General features: G+C 43.7%; 1 protein-coding gene across 2 annotated transcripts in view; it reads right to left on the reverse strand.

The window, feature by feature from the left end:
• The window catches only part of ITGB8 (integrin subunit beta 8), a 298148-nt gene that overhangs the window by 99801 nt on the left and 178144 nt on the right, over positions 1-20203 (reverse strand). For both annotated transcript variants that reach the window (XM_069211685.1, XM_069211686.1), the window contains 2 exons: positions 12266-12424; positions 6579-6674 (listed from right to left, as the gene is read on the reverse strand). In XM_069211685.1, coding sequence (XP_069067786.1) covers positions 6579-6674; positions 12266-12424 — 255 coding nt within the window. The remainder of the gene's footprint in view (positions 1-6578; positions 6675-12265; positions 12425-20203) is intronic.

The following is a 20203-nucleotide window of genomic DNA, read 5'->3' on the forward strand; positions in this document are numbered from 1 at the left end:
CTTTTCTCTGCCTTTTTCTAGTATAAATGAGGAATCTTTCTCACCAGAATCCTGATGATAATTCCTTACTCTTAAAGGATCACAATGCTATCAACTTTTTGCAGACCTTGTGCTGGAGGTTGATTGTTAGTAGAGGTAAGTACACACCTTCCACTAGCAATAATGCCTCCAGACAGTGTTAGGCTCAATCAAGGTCTCAAAACATTAGCCCCTGTAGCCTGGCAATGAGCAGGCAGGTTTAACTTAGGAGACAGGTATGTAGAGCATTTTAATACATCAATGCTGTAAATAAGTAAGACAAAGCGCACAATAAAATCCCACACCAAATTTATAAAAATAGGAAATATTTTTATCTTTAAAATGACACCATAACAACCAGAATTCAACATAGGGAACCAGAGATATGAATTTTTAAAGATTAAAAGTAAAACTAGCGCTTGGAAGCAAATAGCGCTCAAAGGGAAGGTTGCACTGGACCAGGTCACTGTCAAGAGTTCCAGCCATCTGCAATGTAACACTTTTACACTTACTTCCAGAAGTGTTTCTTGCTGCAGGAAAGTGATCCAAAACCCCAGTCCAAGGTTCTAGAATCTTTGAGTTGCTCCTTGGGACATTGGGACTACAAGTCCCACAATGCACTTGGCCAAATTCTTAAAAGCCTACTGATTGCTTTTCAACTGGGATTTTCTTGCAGGAGTTGATGCAAGTGACTCTTGGTTGCTCCTTTTTAACTATTGCTTACAGAGTGTCCACTCTGGAGTCCTTCTTCAAGCAAGGCAAAGTACTTAGGGCTGTTGTTCCAGTGTGCAACAGAAGCAGTTTTTGAAAGAGCAGTCCTTGTGGTTGTAGACCAGGCTTCCAGCAGGGCAGTCCTTCTTCTTATTTTTAGGCTGGGCTCTTTGGGAACCCTCAACACCAATCCAAGGGTCTAGAAACTCTGAGCTAGCCCTGGGGATGTTTGGACCATGTTTCCCAGAATGCACCTGGGCAACTCATTCAAAGGCCACTGGAGGCTGTCCAGCTGGGGTCTTCTTGATGGAGATGGTGCAAGCTAATATCCTTTATACCTGTAGCCTACCGCAGTCGTGGCTTGCTGGATAGAAAAGTTGTGGGGCAGCGTGGCACATGGTGGGGGGAAATCAAAAAATAAATAAAAAAAATTAAAACGTACCTTTTTGCCGCGCCGCCGCACCGCTCCATCCACTCCTCCATCGCAGACTGCAGGCGCAGGCTCCCAGCCTGCCCTGTGGCCAATCCTGACGCTGCTCAGGGCAGCATTAGGATTGGCATGGAGCACCCAGCCTGTGCATGCTCTCTCCAGCCCGGCAACTGTGTTGATGGGCTCGAGAGAGCCTACTGCGCATGTGTTTTTGGCCGGCCCGAGATGGCCACCCAAACACTCATGCACTCTGAAGGGGAGTGCTGTGCACTCCCTCCCTGTCCCTGTCACACCCATGGCCCTGCCCCTTTTATAGTAGAAACATAATATAGAGAGTTTATCATGTTTCTACTATAAAAGTTTTGCAGCTGCTGCTGCTGATGGAGGGTGATGTTCCACCGCCATAGCAGAGGAGCTGCCCCTGGCTTACAGGAAGTCCACTCCTCAGTCCCTTTTGAAGCAAGACAAAGTCCTTAGAGCTGTTTTTCCAGTGTGCAACAGGAGCAGTACTGCAGTTGCAGCCCAGGGTTCCAGCAGAGCAATCCCTCTTCTTCTTGCGATTTCAGGCAGCAGATATGAATTCCAGTGCAGATCAGCCACTTTTATTCAATTATCTTGGAGGACAGTCAGTGGACATCCTTGTCCAATGAGCTGCAGGTGCCAACCAGAAGCATGACAACTTCCCCCAAAGTGTGGCATCTTGTCCCGTAAAGCACTGCACATTCACATTCCAAGAAGGGTGATTTTCCTCCGGAGGAGGAGCAAGATCTGGCTAAACCAACCCACTAGTGTAGCTCATTTCCATTAACTCCCCCCCTGGATATCTGCATATTCCTTTCCTAATCTCACTATCTATCTGTGGAGCACAGGTGAGAGGACAGGCCTGGCTGCATTCCTTTCTGGCTGGCTTCCCTTTGAAGCCTCAGCTTGATTTACCCAGCCCTCTTTCTGGCTTGGCTTAAGCCCCTGCCAACTGCCCCCATCAGATAGCCTCTGCTCAAGGCATGCCACTTATCACCTCATCAAAGCAGCCTGGCTAATCCTGTTAGGGATGACCAATCAGGAGAGACCACTAGCAGGCTGGAATTTGGCTTACAGAAAAAAGTCTCATAACTTCTTTTCTGTACTAGTGATGATAAATTCAACAGGGGATTGTTGTTAAATTATCATTGCCATTCATTTGAGTCCTTTCATGACAGATGTAGCTCCCGTCTACCTATACTTAGGCTTATGGAGAATATTCCCATTTTATCCTATGGAGCTAATTATCTACATTTGGGGAAATGAAAGGTGCAGGTTTTCCCTCACCAGGACATATACAACATATTTTATAATGTCCCTGCTTATAGGTGCATAACACCCCACCCCAGGGGCATCTAGGAGAGACATTGGGGTGATGTATATGTAAAGATAAGGTAGTTTATCACTTGGAAAGTAGCTTAAATCCTAAAGTCGAATCTGGCCACATTTGACTTTTAAAAGACAGTTGGCAAAGTAGGGCTGCCTTTTAAATGACAACAGGCACCACAGTAGTGCACACACCAGTACAGGCAATCTACTGGGTCTCTAAACCTCCTTTCCCTATGATATAGTAGGGACTTATAGGTTTTTTAAATCCCCCTTGCCCTATTCTCTACTACAGACTTACAGGGTCTGTCACTGCCAATTACAATTATAACACTGTACCTTTGACCATATACCTTTTATTCAGAGTAGTGGCCCTCGGCCTGTGTAGAAGAGCCCAGGGCACAGTTAGGGTCAGTTGCCACCAGTATCAGTAAGAAGCATTGCAGTGAATATGCTAAAAGGATGACTTTCTCACACCCTGACATAGGTCTGTACTTGCACCAATTTCCTGTGATACACTCATTGATTTTGAAGAGTGTGTGAAACTGTCATAAAGTGGAGTAAAGTACAGTGGACTGAGCTAGAGTACACTAGAGTGTGGTGCAGGGTGCTACAGTGGAGTGGCAGATAGTGTTGTCGAGGATAGAAGCATACAGTGCTACTGAGTGGAGCAGCATACCGTGGAGTGGCATACAGTGGACTACTGTAGAGTGTTGTAGAGCAGAGTGGCATCCAATGAAATAGCATACAGTGGAGTTAGACACAGTGGAGTGGGGTAACTGGAGTGGAGTTGCATATCGTTGAGTGCCAATGACTGGATTGGCAGACCGTGGAGTGGGGTAGAGTGGAATAGTAAACAGTGGAGTGGGGTATAACTGACTAGCGTACAGCAGAGTATCAGAAAGTGGAATACCGTATAGTGGAGTTGCGTTGAGTGGAGTGGCAAACAGAGGAACACCCTTAATTGGAGTGATATACAGTGCAGTTCCGTACAGCAGAATAGTGTACAGAGGTATAGTATACAGTCAAGTGGCATATACTGTAGTGGTGTACACTGAAGTGGTGTACACTAGAGTAGAGTAAAGTGAAATAGCATAGTGTGGACTGGCATGGAGTATAATGTTATGCAATGGAATCGCGTAGAGTAGATTTGCGGAGAGTGGAGTAGTGTACAGTGGAGTTTCATAGACTGGAGTGGCGAACATGGATTAGTGTTGAGTGGAATGACATAGTGTGGAGCAAAATACAATGGAATATCATGAAGTGGAGTGGCATACAGGGAAGTGGCGTACAGTGGCTCGGCTTAGAGTGGAGTGGCTCAGAGTGGAGTGGCGCACAGTGGAATAGCATACACTGGAGTGGCATACAGGGGAGTGGTGCTGATTAGAGTGGCATACAGTGGAACAGCATACAGTAGACTAGCATATACCAAACTAGAGTACGGTTGAGTACTATACAGTAGAGTGGCATACAGTGTAATGGCATACACTGGAGTGGTGTACACTAGAGTTGCGTAGGTTGGTATACCATACAGTGAAATGGCTAAGAGTGCAGTGGCATACACTGGAGGGGCATAGAGTGGAATGGGTTACAGAGGAGTAGCGTACAGTGGAAAAGCATACAGTGGAGTGGTGTACAGTGGAGTGGCATAAAGTCAAACAGTGTAAAGTTGAGTAGTTTAGAGTGTAGTTGCGTACAGTGGATTGCTATATAGTGGAGTGGCTAGGGGCGTAGTTTCGAGGGGGGATGTGACACCCCCAAATAAATACATTCCTATCCCTGAATTGGGACTGCTATATCTGTGTCAGTTTGCCTTGGTTTCCTGATTTTACTAAGAGGTTTTAACTTGCTAATTTTGGGGATCAGGAACTTGAATATACTTAGGTCCAATTATAGAAATATTTTACATTGGCTTTGCATCCCTTTTTTGTCATAGTCCTGATGCAAAATCCTTTTTGGTATTTAAAAAGCCAAACGTATGCTGATTTGCTTGAATTTTTAAGAAAAGTATCATGATGCTTTATGTTACTTTAAATCAGGCGTTATATGTGTATATATTCTGACGCAAATCTTACAAAGAGTTGTAGACATGGATTTCCACCAAAATGGTGTGCCTGTCTGAGGCTAGCGTAACAAGGAGAAATATCTTTGCTTCTCCTTGTAATTTTCTCTTTGTATGTGTGTTGCAGTCTGCAGCACACATCCAAAGAGGTAAAACCCACCAAAGATATTTTTTGTGGAGGAAGGTGCTCCATTCTGCACAACTATTGTGACTAAGATGCAGACACCCTTGAGCTATGGCTCAATGCAGACACCCTTGAGCGTTGGCCTTAGGCAGCCCAAAGTGTGCCAGTGGATGGAAAGAGAATAATTGCACCATCTCTTCGAAGATATGGTGCAGTTCTGCTCTCTTCAGGTGACGCAACTGTTTGCTGCATTGCATTGCGCAACATCTTTGCATATATGCCTCTTAGTGGCTGCTTTACCAAAAAAAAGTAGCAGATCTGCACCCAAAGAAGTACTCCATGAATGGATACAAAAGTCCTACTTATAGAGTTCACAAACATAGGTAGTAGTAGACTTGGAAACCTATGACAGTTTCAAATTTCCAGACATGCTACTGGCAATCAAACACACAAAGGGTGATGGGGCAAGTACTTGCAGACCACTCCAATCCCAAGGGGAGGCTTTTTTAAACCACCACTTTTCCCTACTTTGGAACCTGAAAGAGGGTCTGATTTTGGATTTTGCAGACGAAGTAAAGGAAGACAGGGTGGTGGAGGACTTTACTGCCATTACTCTGCCTGCCAGATTTAGAGACATCTGCCAGCTCGGTTGACATCTCTATATATTGTCAGGTACCTCTGTCATGGAGGTTCCTGTCAACGTAGAAAAAGTTTAACAAACATCTCAGTCAAGCATAATGGCTGACTGTCAAAATTTCCAAAGTTTTTTTTTTTCCAAAATCAATCTACCAAGCTGGGAGAATATTTTTATAAAATAAAACAACTACTGAACCTCATCCTAGTTTTCTCCCATGGTAGAAGATGTTGCTCTTTTTTAATGTCCCTCAGCACCAGGATATGCCCTAAGTTATGGACAGTAAAAATAAAAAAATAAACATCTGACAATCCACGTTAAATAGGGCCGACGACCGGATGGCTTACTTTCAATGGCACCTACTCTGTCGAGCTATCAAAGGAAGTTTCACACGCACATAGTAGATTTTACTTCGTCAGCGTAAAACATGCAGTCCGTTTTACTCAAAATCGGACAGGCAGACCTTGGGTTTAGTGGACAGGGTACCCTTCACTGCTGTCCACCTACCTAATGCAAATCAGTATTCACCCTGCTCCTCATGTACATTCTATCAGGAAGCTTGGTCACTTCACACATTCACCCTCGACTCACTGTTTTTTTAGTAAGGAAAATCTGAGATTCACACCTCCTAAATCTCAAGTGCTAAGCTAGGCCCCTGGCTCCAAATATAAGTAGTGAAATTCTTGCTGCAGTCTCACCTTTGGAAATTGTTTTTTTAAGCAACTCGTGCTGCATTCTTAAGAGACGACATATAACAATGTTCAATATGTAAATGAAATAACCAAAAAGGATTTCATGTGTTAGCAAAAGATGCCTGTGGGTAAGAACTGTTTGGCAGGTTCAAACTGCTCGGAACTAAAAAGCCAGTTATTTATTGTAAAAAATAAAACCGGGGAAACACAGTGAAAATGTTTATTTTCTCACGACTTGTAAAAAATATGTCATATTCACTTTATGTCCACGATGGACATTCAGATGCTTGTCTATCACATTTTCACTTTTCATGTTTAACCCAAAACATTTCATTTTAGAGAGAATCGTGTCAGTACTGAAGTAAATGTAACCGAGTTGTAAACATCCAGCCAAATACAAGAATATAATGTTATGATTGTATTTCGAAGTTTGTGTGAGTAGAACACACTGTGCAGTATTACTTAGGGGAAAAGATCTACTCCAAAACAATTAGTCAATAATTAATAACAGGGCACGCAACGAAATCACAATTCATTTTGAATGACATAAATGAACGTACCTTATACCACTGAAAAGTTTTTCCTTTTACAGCGAAAACAGCATTGATGTTGTTCTCTGTCAATTTCTCTGACAGCTGTCCCAGTGATGGGTGTTCCTATGAAATGGAAAACATAAAACTAGATTGCTATATCCTATGATCAATTACTTTTGTGTGAGACCTGTACTTCAATATAAATGACTTGTACAAAAGGGCATTCCTATTGATTTTTTGCATGTGATTTAAAAAACAACAGTATGCCTGGAGAGTTGAAAAAAAGGCACTATTACTGATTAAATGTTTTTGAGGAGATACATTATGACAGAGCTAAAAGACCAATGCTGTCCAGAAGATGAGCAAGATTTATGTTGTTGTTTACTATAAAATGTACGATTTAGGTGAAACATTTGAATGCCAGCTCTTAATAGCCACATTCCAAAGCAAGGAAGATACGGCTCTGCCTGATCACAAGAGTCCCTTTGATATCATGTCAGGCATTATTGAGAGAGAGCACAGCAAGTAACATAATAAGGCACCCAGAAAACCGAATGTGGGTCATGGCAGGGTCATCAGTCGTAAGCGCAGCCAGATACCTTTCAAGAAGACAGGGAAAGCATACAATGCTTCCCACCAGACACTTTGCTGTCTTTCCCACTCATGAACCTCAAGGATCCACATAGGCCCCACCATTACACTTACTACCTGGGAGAGGCGATACCAGCAGAATTAGAAATGGCAATATGGAAATGAACCCAGTAACTTCGAGTCTGCATGGTAGTCCCCCATTCTGTGGACAGAAACTCATAATTTCATGGATCAACCTTGTGACTACAGGCCAGAAACAGCAATTCCAGGCCTAGTCATAATCAGCATGCGTAAACGTCATGCAAAAACAGGCAACAACGTAAAAAAGTAGGAAGTGAGTCATATGTGAGCAACACACACAGCCCGCACACAGAGCTGATCAAGTGAACTACTGCCTCCAATCAACGTTGAGTGCAACAGAGAATCTGTAGTGAAGAAATCCTCGCTGCTAGGATATCAATAACAGGCATTTTGGATGCCCAAAGCCATTTCGAACCTTAACAATAGAAATCCAGCCAAAACTTGGAAAACTCCCCATAATGGGTCATGGGGTGTGAACACCAGAGGAAGGTCATAATCAATGGGCGTGGGCTGCAGGTGCCAGCAAAGGAGATGGTAAAGGAGGAGTCCAGGCTTATCACCTCCTCCTATAAAGAAGCAGTGAAAGGTTAGAGCCAGGAGATCACTTCCAAGGTGATTATGAGCCACACACCAAAACAAAACTCACAAACAAAATGGAGCTCAGTTAAAAAGCCTAGAACATTCCATTGCCAATGCTTTATGCTGTTAAATTGCAAGACCCACTGGCACCAGGACCCCAGACAAATATGTCATTCACCTTTTATACATATCCTGAAACCCAGTAGTTCACACTCCAGAAAAATGAATCTTTTAATTTATCCATCATTCAAATATATTGTTGTGTAATCTGCATAGGGTATCTAGGGAAAAATGTTTTGTGATTAGAGCTCTTTTTACAACTGTAAAGTCACTACTATGTTTTTTGATGTATTTTAGGCATAGGTCAGTTGTTTTTTAATTTGGACCCGTTGCAGGATTCTCTGGGCTCTAAAGATTACAAGCTAGTTAAATTGTATTTTAACACCTATAGATTGTTTATTAGTTCAATCATGTACTCTGCTCTGAAAATCACTTCATGTCAGACGTTCAAGGTATTCTCGGCACCTTCTGTGGTGTGCACATGGCATCCAGAAATACAAGGCGGAAATACAAATAAATAACACTTTTATGTGATGTTTAAAGGCCCTAATTGTCAATTAAAGTTAATGATTTTATAGGAGAAACAGCCTTTGCAACTATGCCTATAACATGCAATGGATTTAACATGCATACCTTTACTTTGCAGATGCCTATACCACGCATGCGTTTACTATGCATGCTAAGTATATTTAAGGTAAGTAAATCCTATACATAGTAGCAGACGGTATTGAAGGTCATTTCATTCGTGGACAATGTTTCCCTTATCATGGGGTTGGAATACTGTTTCACTTACTGCTAAGAACAGGGGTCATTTGCTTTTGATGTGATACATCTATATATATTAAAAGATATTTTCCATCGGGGACCTGGTGATACTCACGAAATGATTCATTTGAAATTTTAGGAGGATTCAAAGATATCAAGCTAATTGGAAGAATTAACGAATGATGATCTAGAATCATGTTTGAGGCAGCAAGATTGGTTGGTGTACTGGTGAAGATACGAGCCCTGGGGAAGTGATGGAGTTTTAAAAGATATGTTGGCTGCTGACTGTTTCAATTTTCGATGCAGTAATGTAATGGAGACGGACATTGACTGGATAAGAACTGATCGTCTTTTGGAAGTTTGTTCTCGGATAACATTTATATTTCTCCTATATGAACTTTGTTAGAAATGTTTTTTTTGGTTGGCAGTCAGGTTACCCTCTGTCCAAGCAAGAACCCTCACTCTAGTCAGGGTAAGTCACACACAATCCAAATTATCCTGTGCCCACCCTCTGGTAGCTTGGCACGAGCAGTCAGGCTTAATTTAGAAGGCAATGTGTAAAGTATTTGAGCAATAAATCATACAATAAAACAATATAGCACCACAAAAATACACCACACAGTGTTTAGAAAAATATATAATATTTATCGGGATATTTGCAGGTCAAAACCATCAAAGATGCAATATGAATTTGTAAAGATATCACTAAAAAGTGATATGAAGTGTCTTAGGTCTTTAAAAAGTAAACAAAGTCTCTTTCAAGCACAAAGTACCTGGTTTGGAGTGAGAATTCTCCGCAGAGGGCCGCAGAAGAGGAGATGCATGAAAAAATGGTGTGCGTTGCTTACGCCCCTTCACACACGGACTTGCGTCATTATTTTTCACGCTGGGAGACGTGCGTCGTTATACGGGAGGAAAAATGGGGTGTGCATCGGTTGCGCTCTTCACACATGGACCTGCGTCGTTATTTTTCACTCGGGGAGGACGTGCGTCATTTTCCGGCATGCGGACAGTCTCCTTCTATGGATCGCGGGATTACCAGATGTCCCAGGATGTGTGCGTGGATTCCTCGGCTTGTTATCCAGCTGCGTGTCGTTCGGCTAGGCTGTGCGTGGAATTTTCTTTCTCACAGCAGGCGTCACATCGATTTCCTCTCTGGAAGTCGGGCGGCGTTGTCCATGTGAGGCCGTGCGGTGAAGTTCCGGTTGCACCGCATGTGTGTCGTCGAGCGGCATCTTTCTGGATCGGCGTGCGGTGAATTTCTCACCGCGGAGCAAGCTGTGCGTCGAAATGTTTGGCGCACAAAGAGTCCAAATGAAAAAGAGAAGTCTTTTTGGTCCTGAGACTTCAGGGAACAGGAGGCAAGCTCTATCCAGGCCCTTGGAGAGCACTTTTACAGCCAGACAAGAGTTCAGCAAGGCAGCAGGCCAACAGCAAGGCAGCAGTCCCTTGTAGAAAAGCAGACAGGTGAGTCCTTTGAGCAGCCAGGCAATTCTTCTTGGCAGGATGTAGGTTCTGGTTCAGGTTTCTTCTCCAGCAAGTGGCTGATGAGGTAGGGCAGAGGCCCTGTTTTATACTAAATTGTGCCTTTGAAGTGGGAGTGACTTCAAAGAGTGGCTAAGAAATGCACCAGGTCCCCTTTCAGTTCAATCCTGTCTGCCAGGGTCCCAGTAGGGGGTGTGGCAATCCTTTGTGTGAGGGCAGGCCCTCCACCCTCCCAGCCCAGGAAGACCCATTCAAAATGCAGATGTATGCAAGTGAGGCTGAGTACCCTGTGTTTTGGGTGTTCCTGAGTGAATGCACAAGGAGCTGTCAACTAAACCTTGCCAGACATGGATTGTAAGGCACAGGAAGATTTAAGTGCAAAGAAATGCTCACTTTCTACAAGTGGCATTTCTAGAATAGTAATATTAAATCCGACTTCACCGGTCAGCAGGATTTTGTATTACCATTCTGGCCATACTAAATATGACCTTCCTGATCCTTTCAGATCAGCAGCTGCCACTTCAACAATGTATTAGGGCAGCTCCAATGTTAGACTATGAAGGGAGCAGGCCTCACAGTAGTGTAAAAACGAATGTAGGAGTTTTACACTACTAGGACATATAAACTACACAGGTACATGTCCTGCCTTTTACCCACACAGCACCCTGCTCTAGGGGTTACCCAGGGCACACATTAGGGGTGGCTTATATGTAGAAAAAGGGGAGTTTTAGGCTTGGCAAGTACTTTTAAATGCCAAGTCGAAGTGGCAGTGAAACTGCACACACAGGCCTTGCAATGGCAGACCTGAGACAAGGTGAAGTGGCTACTTAAGTGGGTGGCACAACCAGTGCTGCAGGCCCACTAGTAGCATTTAATCTACCGGCCCTAGGCACATATAGTGCACTCTACTAGGGTCTTACAAGTAAATCAAATAGCCAATCATGGATAAACCAATCAACAGTACAATTTACACAGAGAGCATATACACTTTAGCACTGGTTAGCAGTGGTAAAGTGCCCAGAGTTCAAAAGCCAACAACAACAGGTCAGAAAAAATAGGAGGAAGGAGGCAAAAAGTTTGGGGATGACCCTGTCAAAAAGCCAGGTCCAACAAACTTTTAACTGGTTGGGCGCCTGAGATTGAGCGTCAGGCAGATTTAACCTGTAACACACTTGTCATTTATACACACACTGGTATGTGTGTGATTGAATGTGCACTTTAAATAACTGCAAGGCCAAATTTAGGGTATAGGTCTGGGTAGTGGTTAAGGGAGGAAGGGGTAATTCTCGGGTTTAGGGTAGATAGTAATAAAATGAAGGTTAGGAGTAAATTTAACAAAAGGGGGTGGGTTGAAACAGTATTTTGCATCACTAATTTACTTAATGGAAACATGGCAGACTAAAAATAATGTTCTCAATGCTTCTGTAAAATAGATGCAAACACTATATAGAGCAACTATCCTGCAACACAAACATGCACATGTTGGAACAGTACAGCGAAACTGGCATGAGAAACACACTTATTACTGCCTCGCAGTTTTTATGTTACAAAGGCTCTACAAAGAGAAACAACTTTCCTAATAGTCAGGAGGGCTCTCCAATCTGACTTTACTTTACTGCACTAATTTAAACCCTTGCATCGTGGTTTAGGTTTAATAGTATTTTGAAAACTAAATATACAAGAAAAATGTCATTACATAAACCTTTTATGAGATGTGTAAAGCTACTTATTACCATTCTTGAAGGAGGGTACAGAATCATAACTTACTTGAGGCTTCGTCTCTCATGACTCAGGGTTCTCCTCACCCTCAACAAAGGCACTAAATATCGTATTACACTTTGCGTATCTGCATATGCATTACAGCTTTGCGCCTTAACGAGCATTCATTTGCCAGTATTACGAAGTATTCATTTATTTCACTCATGTGTGTGCCAACCCAAGTGCTAGGATGTCCACTGAACGTGCATGAAGCTTAACATATCAAAACCAGCAACCTAGTCACCCATATTTGAGACATAACTCCCTCAACAGTGTTTAAGGGACTTCTTCAGCTAAACTATTATTTTTACAAATGCCTAGTTATTAAATCTATACAACTTAATTTCCTTCTTACACAATGTTCAAACGATAGAATATTATTGGTAGGATCTTACCATATTGGTTGATCTTGTATATTCATTGTCTTCGAGGTGGCACTTCCCGTCGTTAGGCACTACAATCCCGGCTAATTTGCTGTCGAGGGCAAGATGTGACGTTTGATCTGTCATTACGAGAAGGAAGCGTTTAGCCTCCTTGCGCCAGCCGATATGCCTCTAAAACAAAATAAAAGAGGTGCCGAGCTGCACATTAAACTAATAACATCATTAATAAAGAGACATTAATTTAAACTGTGAAGCATGGAATGCTTAGCTGCTCACATGGATAAATATGTAACATATTTGCATGTAACTCACACACGTAGGCCCTGATTTCGAGCTATGCGAAACTTGGAGGTATTTTCGCACCCATTAAATATCATTAGTCCTGGTTGGGGTATTCACCAGAGGTGATAAATACTTCCCGAATGTGTTCCTGCTGTGGGAATGAGACATAAAATGTGGATGTGTTATTCATCTCAGCAAAATCCACTGGTTTTTACCAAAGACATTCTCACTAGGGTTATGTTGCCAGGTTTTTCTTGGATACATATGTGGAGTGTAAACTGTGTGACTGCAGGAATTATTGCACAACTCTGAATTCTGATCCCAAATCTCCAACCAAGCTACTAGTAAAGGATTCAATGCTCTCTTATCTTTATACATCCAAAATACTGCCCATTGATGGACTACAGAAAAAAAGAAACATGCATATGTTAGAAATGGGGTTTCTGGTTGGCTAGGGTATGCACCTCAGCCAGGCAGAACCCACCCACTCTAGTCAGGGCAAGGGAGTTACACGTCTAAGAGAACCCCTGCTCACCCCCTTGGTAGCTTGGCACGAGCAGACAGGCTTAACCTGGAGGCAATGTGTAAATCGTTTGCACAACACACAAAACACATGTGACACAATATCCCCACCACAAAGGAAACACAACACCAGATTATATTAAAATATACTGTATTGTACACAAGGCAATTATCAGATCAAACATCACATATCAGTACTATCCTGCTACCTTAGCAGTTGTCGGAACGTTACGCATTAGTTACTCTGCAACCTAGCAGTAGTCACACATAACACACAGGTTACTCAGTATTCTGCAACATAAGCAGTAGTCAGGAAAACACGTTATTACATCACAGCACTTGTCATAAGAATATCATAAAATGCCCATAGTAGGAACATTAGAAAACATATGGCAAGTTAGAAAAACATATTAACAAGCATGTCCATAAAAGGAACATTTGCATACACATATGTAAAAACATAAAATGCAGGTAGGTAATATATGAATCAAACAAAAGTCTGTAGAAAGAACTTTGGATTGCAACTATATTGGTCCTTTAAACAGTACCTGGTTGGATGAAGGCACCTCCAGTGCCTAGAAGGCGAACAATGGGGCCCCTGGCGCTCCTATGTGCAAAACGGGGGCCTCCCTTATACTCTGGGGTCAGAGGAGGGCGACATGCACCTCCTCTCTTTTAAAGACAGGCCCCCTCTGGGGACAGTGATTACTGGGGGCCCCCCAGGGCCTCAACCGGCCCTCATGAGGGGGGCCAAAGTCAGCAAAAACAACTTAGGGCAGGAGGGGGGCACCACGCACCCCCTCCAGTTTAATGACAGGCCCCTCCTGGGACCTGTGATCTCTGGGGGCCCCCCATGGCCTCCACTGGCCCTTCCACCAAGGGGGGGGGGCCACAATAATGCCTGTTTTACCTAACAGCAGAAAAGGAGCATCCTGCTCCTAACGCAGAGGCCAGGGGGAAGGGGGCACTCCCCGCGCCTTCCCCTGGTCCTGCCGTGAAGCCACAAGAAGATCAGACTCCTCCTGGGGTCCGAGCAGACACTCGCCGGCACCCGATGCGGTGCGCGAGTGTTCTTACAGCTTCCCGGGCCGCTGCGGTGATCTTATTTAAAGGGGCACAATGCAGCAAGGAGCCTACGAGCTCCCAAGGCTCCATAAGCGTGCTGCAATCAGCGCTATGGCAGCCGCAGCCACGGAGAAGCACCCCTCGTGAAGAAATGGATGCAGGGATCAGGGGCCACAGCATCCTGCCCCTGGGGAGCAGAATCTTAAGACAAGGTCCTCAGGTGGAGGGCCCATCTACAGGCCAGCACAAGGGAAAGGCAGCAAGTGGCAAGTCCTTCACAGTGACCAGGCAGGTCACAAGTCATCACAGCAGCAGCAGTCCATGGCGGTTCCTGGTGAGTCCTTTCAGCCTTTGGTGTCCAGTTCCAAGATGATTCCAAGAGTCTCCAAATTGTTGGGAAAATTCCCCTGTACTTATAGTCAGTTCTTACAGTGTTTTACAATGGTAGGGAGAGGAGGTTCCAGCCAGTTACAACTGGTTCTGGGAGTGCCCCCTCTCTCCTTTCAGCACAGGCTCCAAACATCAGTGGGGGGTTAACAACCCTATTGTGTGAGGCCAGGGCACAGTCTTTACAAATGCAGGTGTGCCCCGCCTCTCACTTCTCTCAGCCCAGGAAGACACCTCCACTCTCCCTGTGTACAGGCTGTCTGAAAAGTATGCACAAAGCCCCAACTGTCACTCTGCCCAGACGTGGATTGGAGTCAAGCTGCAAAACACCAGAGTCATAAGCACAGGTAAATGCACACTTTCTAGAAGTGGCATTTCTGTGATAGTAATAAAAAATACACCCACACCAGTAAGCAGCATTTATTATCACCATCACAACCATACCAAACACGCCTACGCTACCCCTCATAAATCAGACAATACCCCTTACACATAAGGCAGGGCATTTCTAATGCAATCCTATGAGAAGGCAGCACTCACGGCAGTGAGACACCAAGTTAGGCTGTTTGTCACTACTAGGACAGGCCATGCAATATGGCACATGTTCTGCCTCTCTACATACATGGCACCCTGCCCATAGGGCTAGCTACGGTGTACCTTAGGGGTGACTTACATGTAGTAAAAGGGGAGTTCTGGGCCTGGCAAGTAAATTTAGATGCCAGGTCTCTGTGGCAGAAAACCGCGCACACAGGCCCTGCGCTAGCAGGCCTGAGACAGGTTTGAAAGTCTACTTCAGTGTGTGGCGCAAGCAGCGCTGCAGGCCCACTAGTAGTATTTAATTTACAGGCCCTGGGTATAGAGATACCACTGTACAAGGGACTTATAGGTAAATTAAATATGCCAATTAGGTATAAGCCAATCATACCAACTTTAGATGGGAGAGCACCTGCACTTTAGCACTGGTCAGCAGTGATAAAGTGCTCAGAGTCTTAGAGCCAACAGCGAGAGGTCAGAAAAAACAGGAGGAAGGAGGCAAAAAGACTGGGGATAACCCTGCATAAGGCAAAAAGTCCAACAGCATACAATATAGTTAATCAATGCCTACACGTTTGACTTTTAACTGGCACTTCCCCCACACATTCAGTTGTAAGGACAGAAATATATATGGATCTCAAAACATTTTTGCCATGCTCCCTTCCAACCAGCCCACCTGAGAAACTTGATTCAAACACAGCTTATACTGAGTTAAGTGGCGGGCCACATCTACCTCAAAAACATTTACTGACATAGGTTTAACACCCTACGCTAAACTTGTTACATCTAGTGCATCTCGTGGAAAACAAATTCAGTTGTATTCAAAGGCAACATTTTCTACTCAGTGAATGTGAATTATTTAGTATAGAATATAAAAAGATGTTCGGTATGTATTAATTGCATTTTTAGGTTAAAGAGCTTTGAGTAATGAACACCACAAAATTCATTGTTTCCAAGTCCATCTTTGTGCATGGTGAGGTCTGCGTGACAACTGGAGATTGTTCTGAAACATTCGTATGGTGGCCACAGCCCAGACAAGTAGTTGATCTAACAGTGCTATGAAGACAACGGGGACAAATTTATTAAATGGTTGCGTAGTTTTAGCAACACACAAAGAGGTGCAAAAGTAACGCAACCCTTAATATGCAACTTATCAAGCCATGAAAGGCAATCTTGCGTGGCCCGAGTGGCTTCATGGATTCAGAGGAATGTAACACAGCACAAATCACTTCATTTGGTTACTCTGCCCCAGTGAGGTATTCCATTGGTGGTGCATATGTATACCTATGCATCACCCCTAGATTAGGACGCACTGCCAGATTTATCATAAGTGCTGGACTTAGGAATGCGCCAAAACTGCTATGCCTCCCCAACTGAGGCATACCAAGGAAAAATATGTTTATTTCTCCTAGTTTTTTCCTCTTTCATTGTGTGCTGCATTCTGCAGCACAGATAAAAAGATGAAAATGACATTGTTTTTGTGCCGAAAGGTGCCCGTTCCTGTCAAAACAATCCTGCTACAACAAAGGCACCCTTGCACCATGTTGTAAAAGTTCCTGCGTTGATGCTAAGCAGCACATTGAATGCCAGTGCTAGGAAAAGGCAGGAATGTGCTGTATAATGCTAGATACAGACCATTCTTGTCCTTTCCCTCTCACGCATCACAGTGCAGCAAGGTGACTTGCTGCGCTGCACTGTATGACTTTTTAATAAATGTGCCCCTGAATTCTAAGCTGTGTAACTACAATGCCCTATCACAACCCTGATTTTGTTTTTCTGATACCCTGCTGTACTTGCTGCCCTGCTTGGCCTTCAGGGTCTGTTTGTGAGCTAGTTTAACTTCTTTAATGTTACGTTTGGACTGTTTTTTACACGCTGCAGGGTCCTTCCTTCTGTATATTTTTATTTCCTATATTAATTTTTCCTTGCTTGGTAGTTTCTATGTTGGGTCCACTTTTCACTACCTGGCCTTAACTGGAAGTGATATGTTGGATGCTGCTAAGGTGCACAATGAATGAGCTAAGCAGGTGCCCACTGGCATGCCAAAGGCACTCCTATCTATTGCTTGCAGTATGTGTTGTCCCTATGTTCTCTTTTGTTTTAAACGGCATTGCTTAGTAAATGCTTAATTAGGAGCACTTGTTTCATTAATGAGTGCAAAGCAAACAGCCATTACCCAGAAGAGTTTCAACTAGCCATCTAACACTGCACTGATATTAATGGTCTGACTTTATTTTCTGATATTTAAAGGATTGCGTCTCATTGAGACCTCTTCGACAAAGGATTGTTCATCCCCTGACAATGACAGCCTAACAGATGAACAATCAATTGTATTGGTTAAAGGTCTAGAATATTTGGGATGGATGCTCTGTGACTAGGATCTATTTTTTTACTGTGGCAGAACTGAGGCACTATCGCTGTAAGAACACCTACATGGTGTTTGCAGGTCACAATGCTGTGGGGTGTAGCATACAAGGAACTATCACTGAGGTCCTACGCACTGTTTCGAGAACAATTCTAGTTCAGTAGTGGAAGTAGGATTAGAGTGCGAATTGTTCGAAGTAGTGGTCCATAGCACCTGTATAGATGCAGCATGTGGATCCCACAGAGGAATCAATATGATTCTCCAGATACTAAAGACTAAAATTAGCAAATTGAATAATCAGTCTATGACAGACCATATACTAAGGCCTGAGTTACAGATAGTGTGTGCATGGGAAAAGCAATGAAGCAGTATTCTGCAATTGTTTTTATAGTATATTTAGTCAGGGTTTAAACACATGCTGAGAGCAACCGCTGCAAAACTTCCTCACATAGTTCTGTGGCAGTGTACTGGTAGGTTGCAAATATGCATGTGTGTTGGGCTAGGGACCACCTATGACATACAATGAATCAGGTTCATGTTTAGGTACAGGACATCCATGGGCCCTGTACTTACATTTTAAAAAGAACGAAGTCCTTGAATAACCCTTGTAGCATTAAATTATTGCCTAGTTTCCCATCTGTTCACAAACCCTATTTTCATGTCAATGTATTAATATGGCTACTGCCTCTCACCCACATCCTTGAACCCCACATTTTGGGGGTGGAGGGCACACCTGGTTATATTTCCTAAAAACCTAGACAAATAATACATTACCACACCTTTGTTGCAGAAAAAGGAGAACTTGCAGGCGTGTCTCACTCTTCTCTACAATAGATAGGCTAATTCAGATAACTACTGTTTAGGAGCCCGGCACCCTCTCAAAGTAACTTTGATTGTCTGGAAGAGTATTGTCTGTTGAAACATGTTCCCACCCTGGCTCCTTGAAATATTAACATCAAAAAACAAAATAAAATGATGGACGGAGTGTTGAAACTTTTCAAACACTCACCTCCAGTCACAGATCTCGGTTTAATCCATTGTTATTTTGATCGCCAAGTCACCCCAGTTTGGACCCAGCCATATGCAAATCAGTCTTGACCCTGTTCCCCATGTGTTGTTAAAGTTGCCCTATGTGGAAAGGATATGCCCAGGCGTGGGTCCCTTGCTCACTGTGCCACTGGATTCAAGCTAGGCAGGCTGATGAAGGGTGATACCATGAAACCGGTCCCAGGATGCTTGTTTCCGGTCCAGGGAGGACCTGGCTTGGCAGTTCGGGCTGGACTGTTCCCACGAGGAACAGGATCAATACTGATTTGCATTTTGCGGGGTCCAAACTGGGGTGGCATGGTGAGCAAAATAACAATGGATTAAACCCAGATTTGTGACTGGGGGTGAGTGTTTGCATTGTTAAGCACTCCATCCATCATCCTTTTGTGTTGCTAAAGTTGCCCTATGTGGGCAGGGTATGCCCAGCCGTGTGTCCCTTGCTCACTGTGCCACTGGATTCAAGCTAGCCTGGCTGATGAAGGGTGATACCCTGCAATCGGACCCAGGATGCTTGTTTCCGGTCCAGGGAGGACCTGGCTTGGCAGTTCGGGCTGGACTGTTCCTATGAGGAACAGGGTCAAGACTGATTTGCATATGGCTGGGTCCAAACTGGGGTGGCATGGTGAGCAAAAGACCGATAGATTAAGCCCAGATCTGTGACTGGGGGTGAGTGTTTGCACTGTTCAGCACTCCGTCCATCATCCTTTTGTGTTGCTAAAGTTGCCCTATGTGGGAAGGGTATGCTCAGATGTGGGTCCCTTGCTCACTGTGCCACTGGATTCAAGTTAGCTTGGCTGATGAAGGGTGATACCCTGAAACCAGTCCCAGGATGCTTGTTTCCGGTCCAGGGAGGACCTGGCTTGGCAGTTCGGGCTGGACTGCTCCCATGAGGAACAGGGTCAAGACTGAGTTGCATATGGCTGGGTCGAAACTGGGGTGGCATGGGGTGGCATGGTGAGCAAAAGAACGATGGATTAAACCCAGATCTGTGACTGGGGGTGAGTGTTTGCATTGTTCAGCACTCCGTCCATCATCCTTTTGTGTTGCTATTCTTGAAATACTAGACACACATAAAGCATACAGTTATTTATTTTGTACTGCTCACCAATACATTTTTTGCACAAGAATGATGCTAATATCATGGTGCTTTTAGAAGTCATCATATAAAAAAATTAGCATAAGGAAAACCCAAAGCATGTTTCATCACACATCCATACATTCCCTAATTGATTAGAAAAGTCCCTATCTAATCTCATCATACGTGTCCTCAAACCGTGTAAGTATTCTAGCATATATTATGAAGCTATTGTGTCTGCAGTTGGTTATCAGCATCTTTGCTTGTCCCCTTAACAATCAGTCCTGCCTCCCTGAAATTCTCACATCCCTTCGAACTGTTGGCTCCAAATATACTCTATGGGGAAGAAAGGGAGAACTCTGGTGTAGTTTCTTGTATCATCATTTCATAACACTATCAATGCCTCTGTTACAGAAGCAAAGGGAAGGCATGCAAATGTAGCCATATCTATTCCCATCCAAGTCTGTTTTAATGAGGTAGACTGATCTTTCATCTCTAATCACCGTATGTAGCTCTGCAGGTTTAGGAATGAAGAACATTTTTCAGTTCTCTGTTTTGTGAGAGTACTAATGTCAACTGACAACTCTGACAATAATTTCTGAAAATAACTTTTTTATCCTGAACACACTGTTAGCATTGCCATTCAACATATTCTTCTAGGCCCTAGACCTGT

Source organism: Pleurodeles waltl, chromosome 10 (assembly GCF_031143425.1).
Source record: "Pleurodeles waltl isolate 20211129_DDA chromosome 10, aPleWal1.hap1.20221129, whole genome shotgun sequence".
In the NCBI taxonomy this organism is placed as follows: domain Eukaryota; kingdom Metazoa; phylum Chordata; class Amphibia; order Caudata; family Salamandridae; genus Pleurodeles; species Pleurodeles waltl.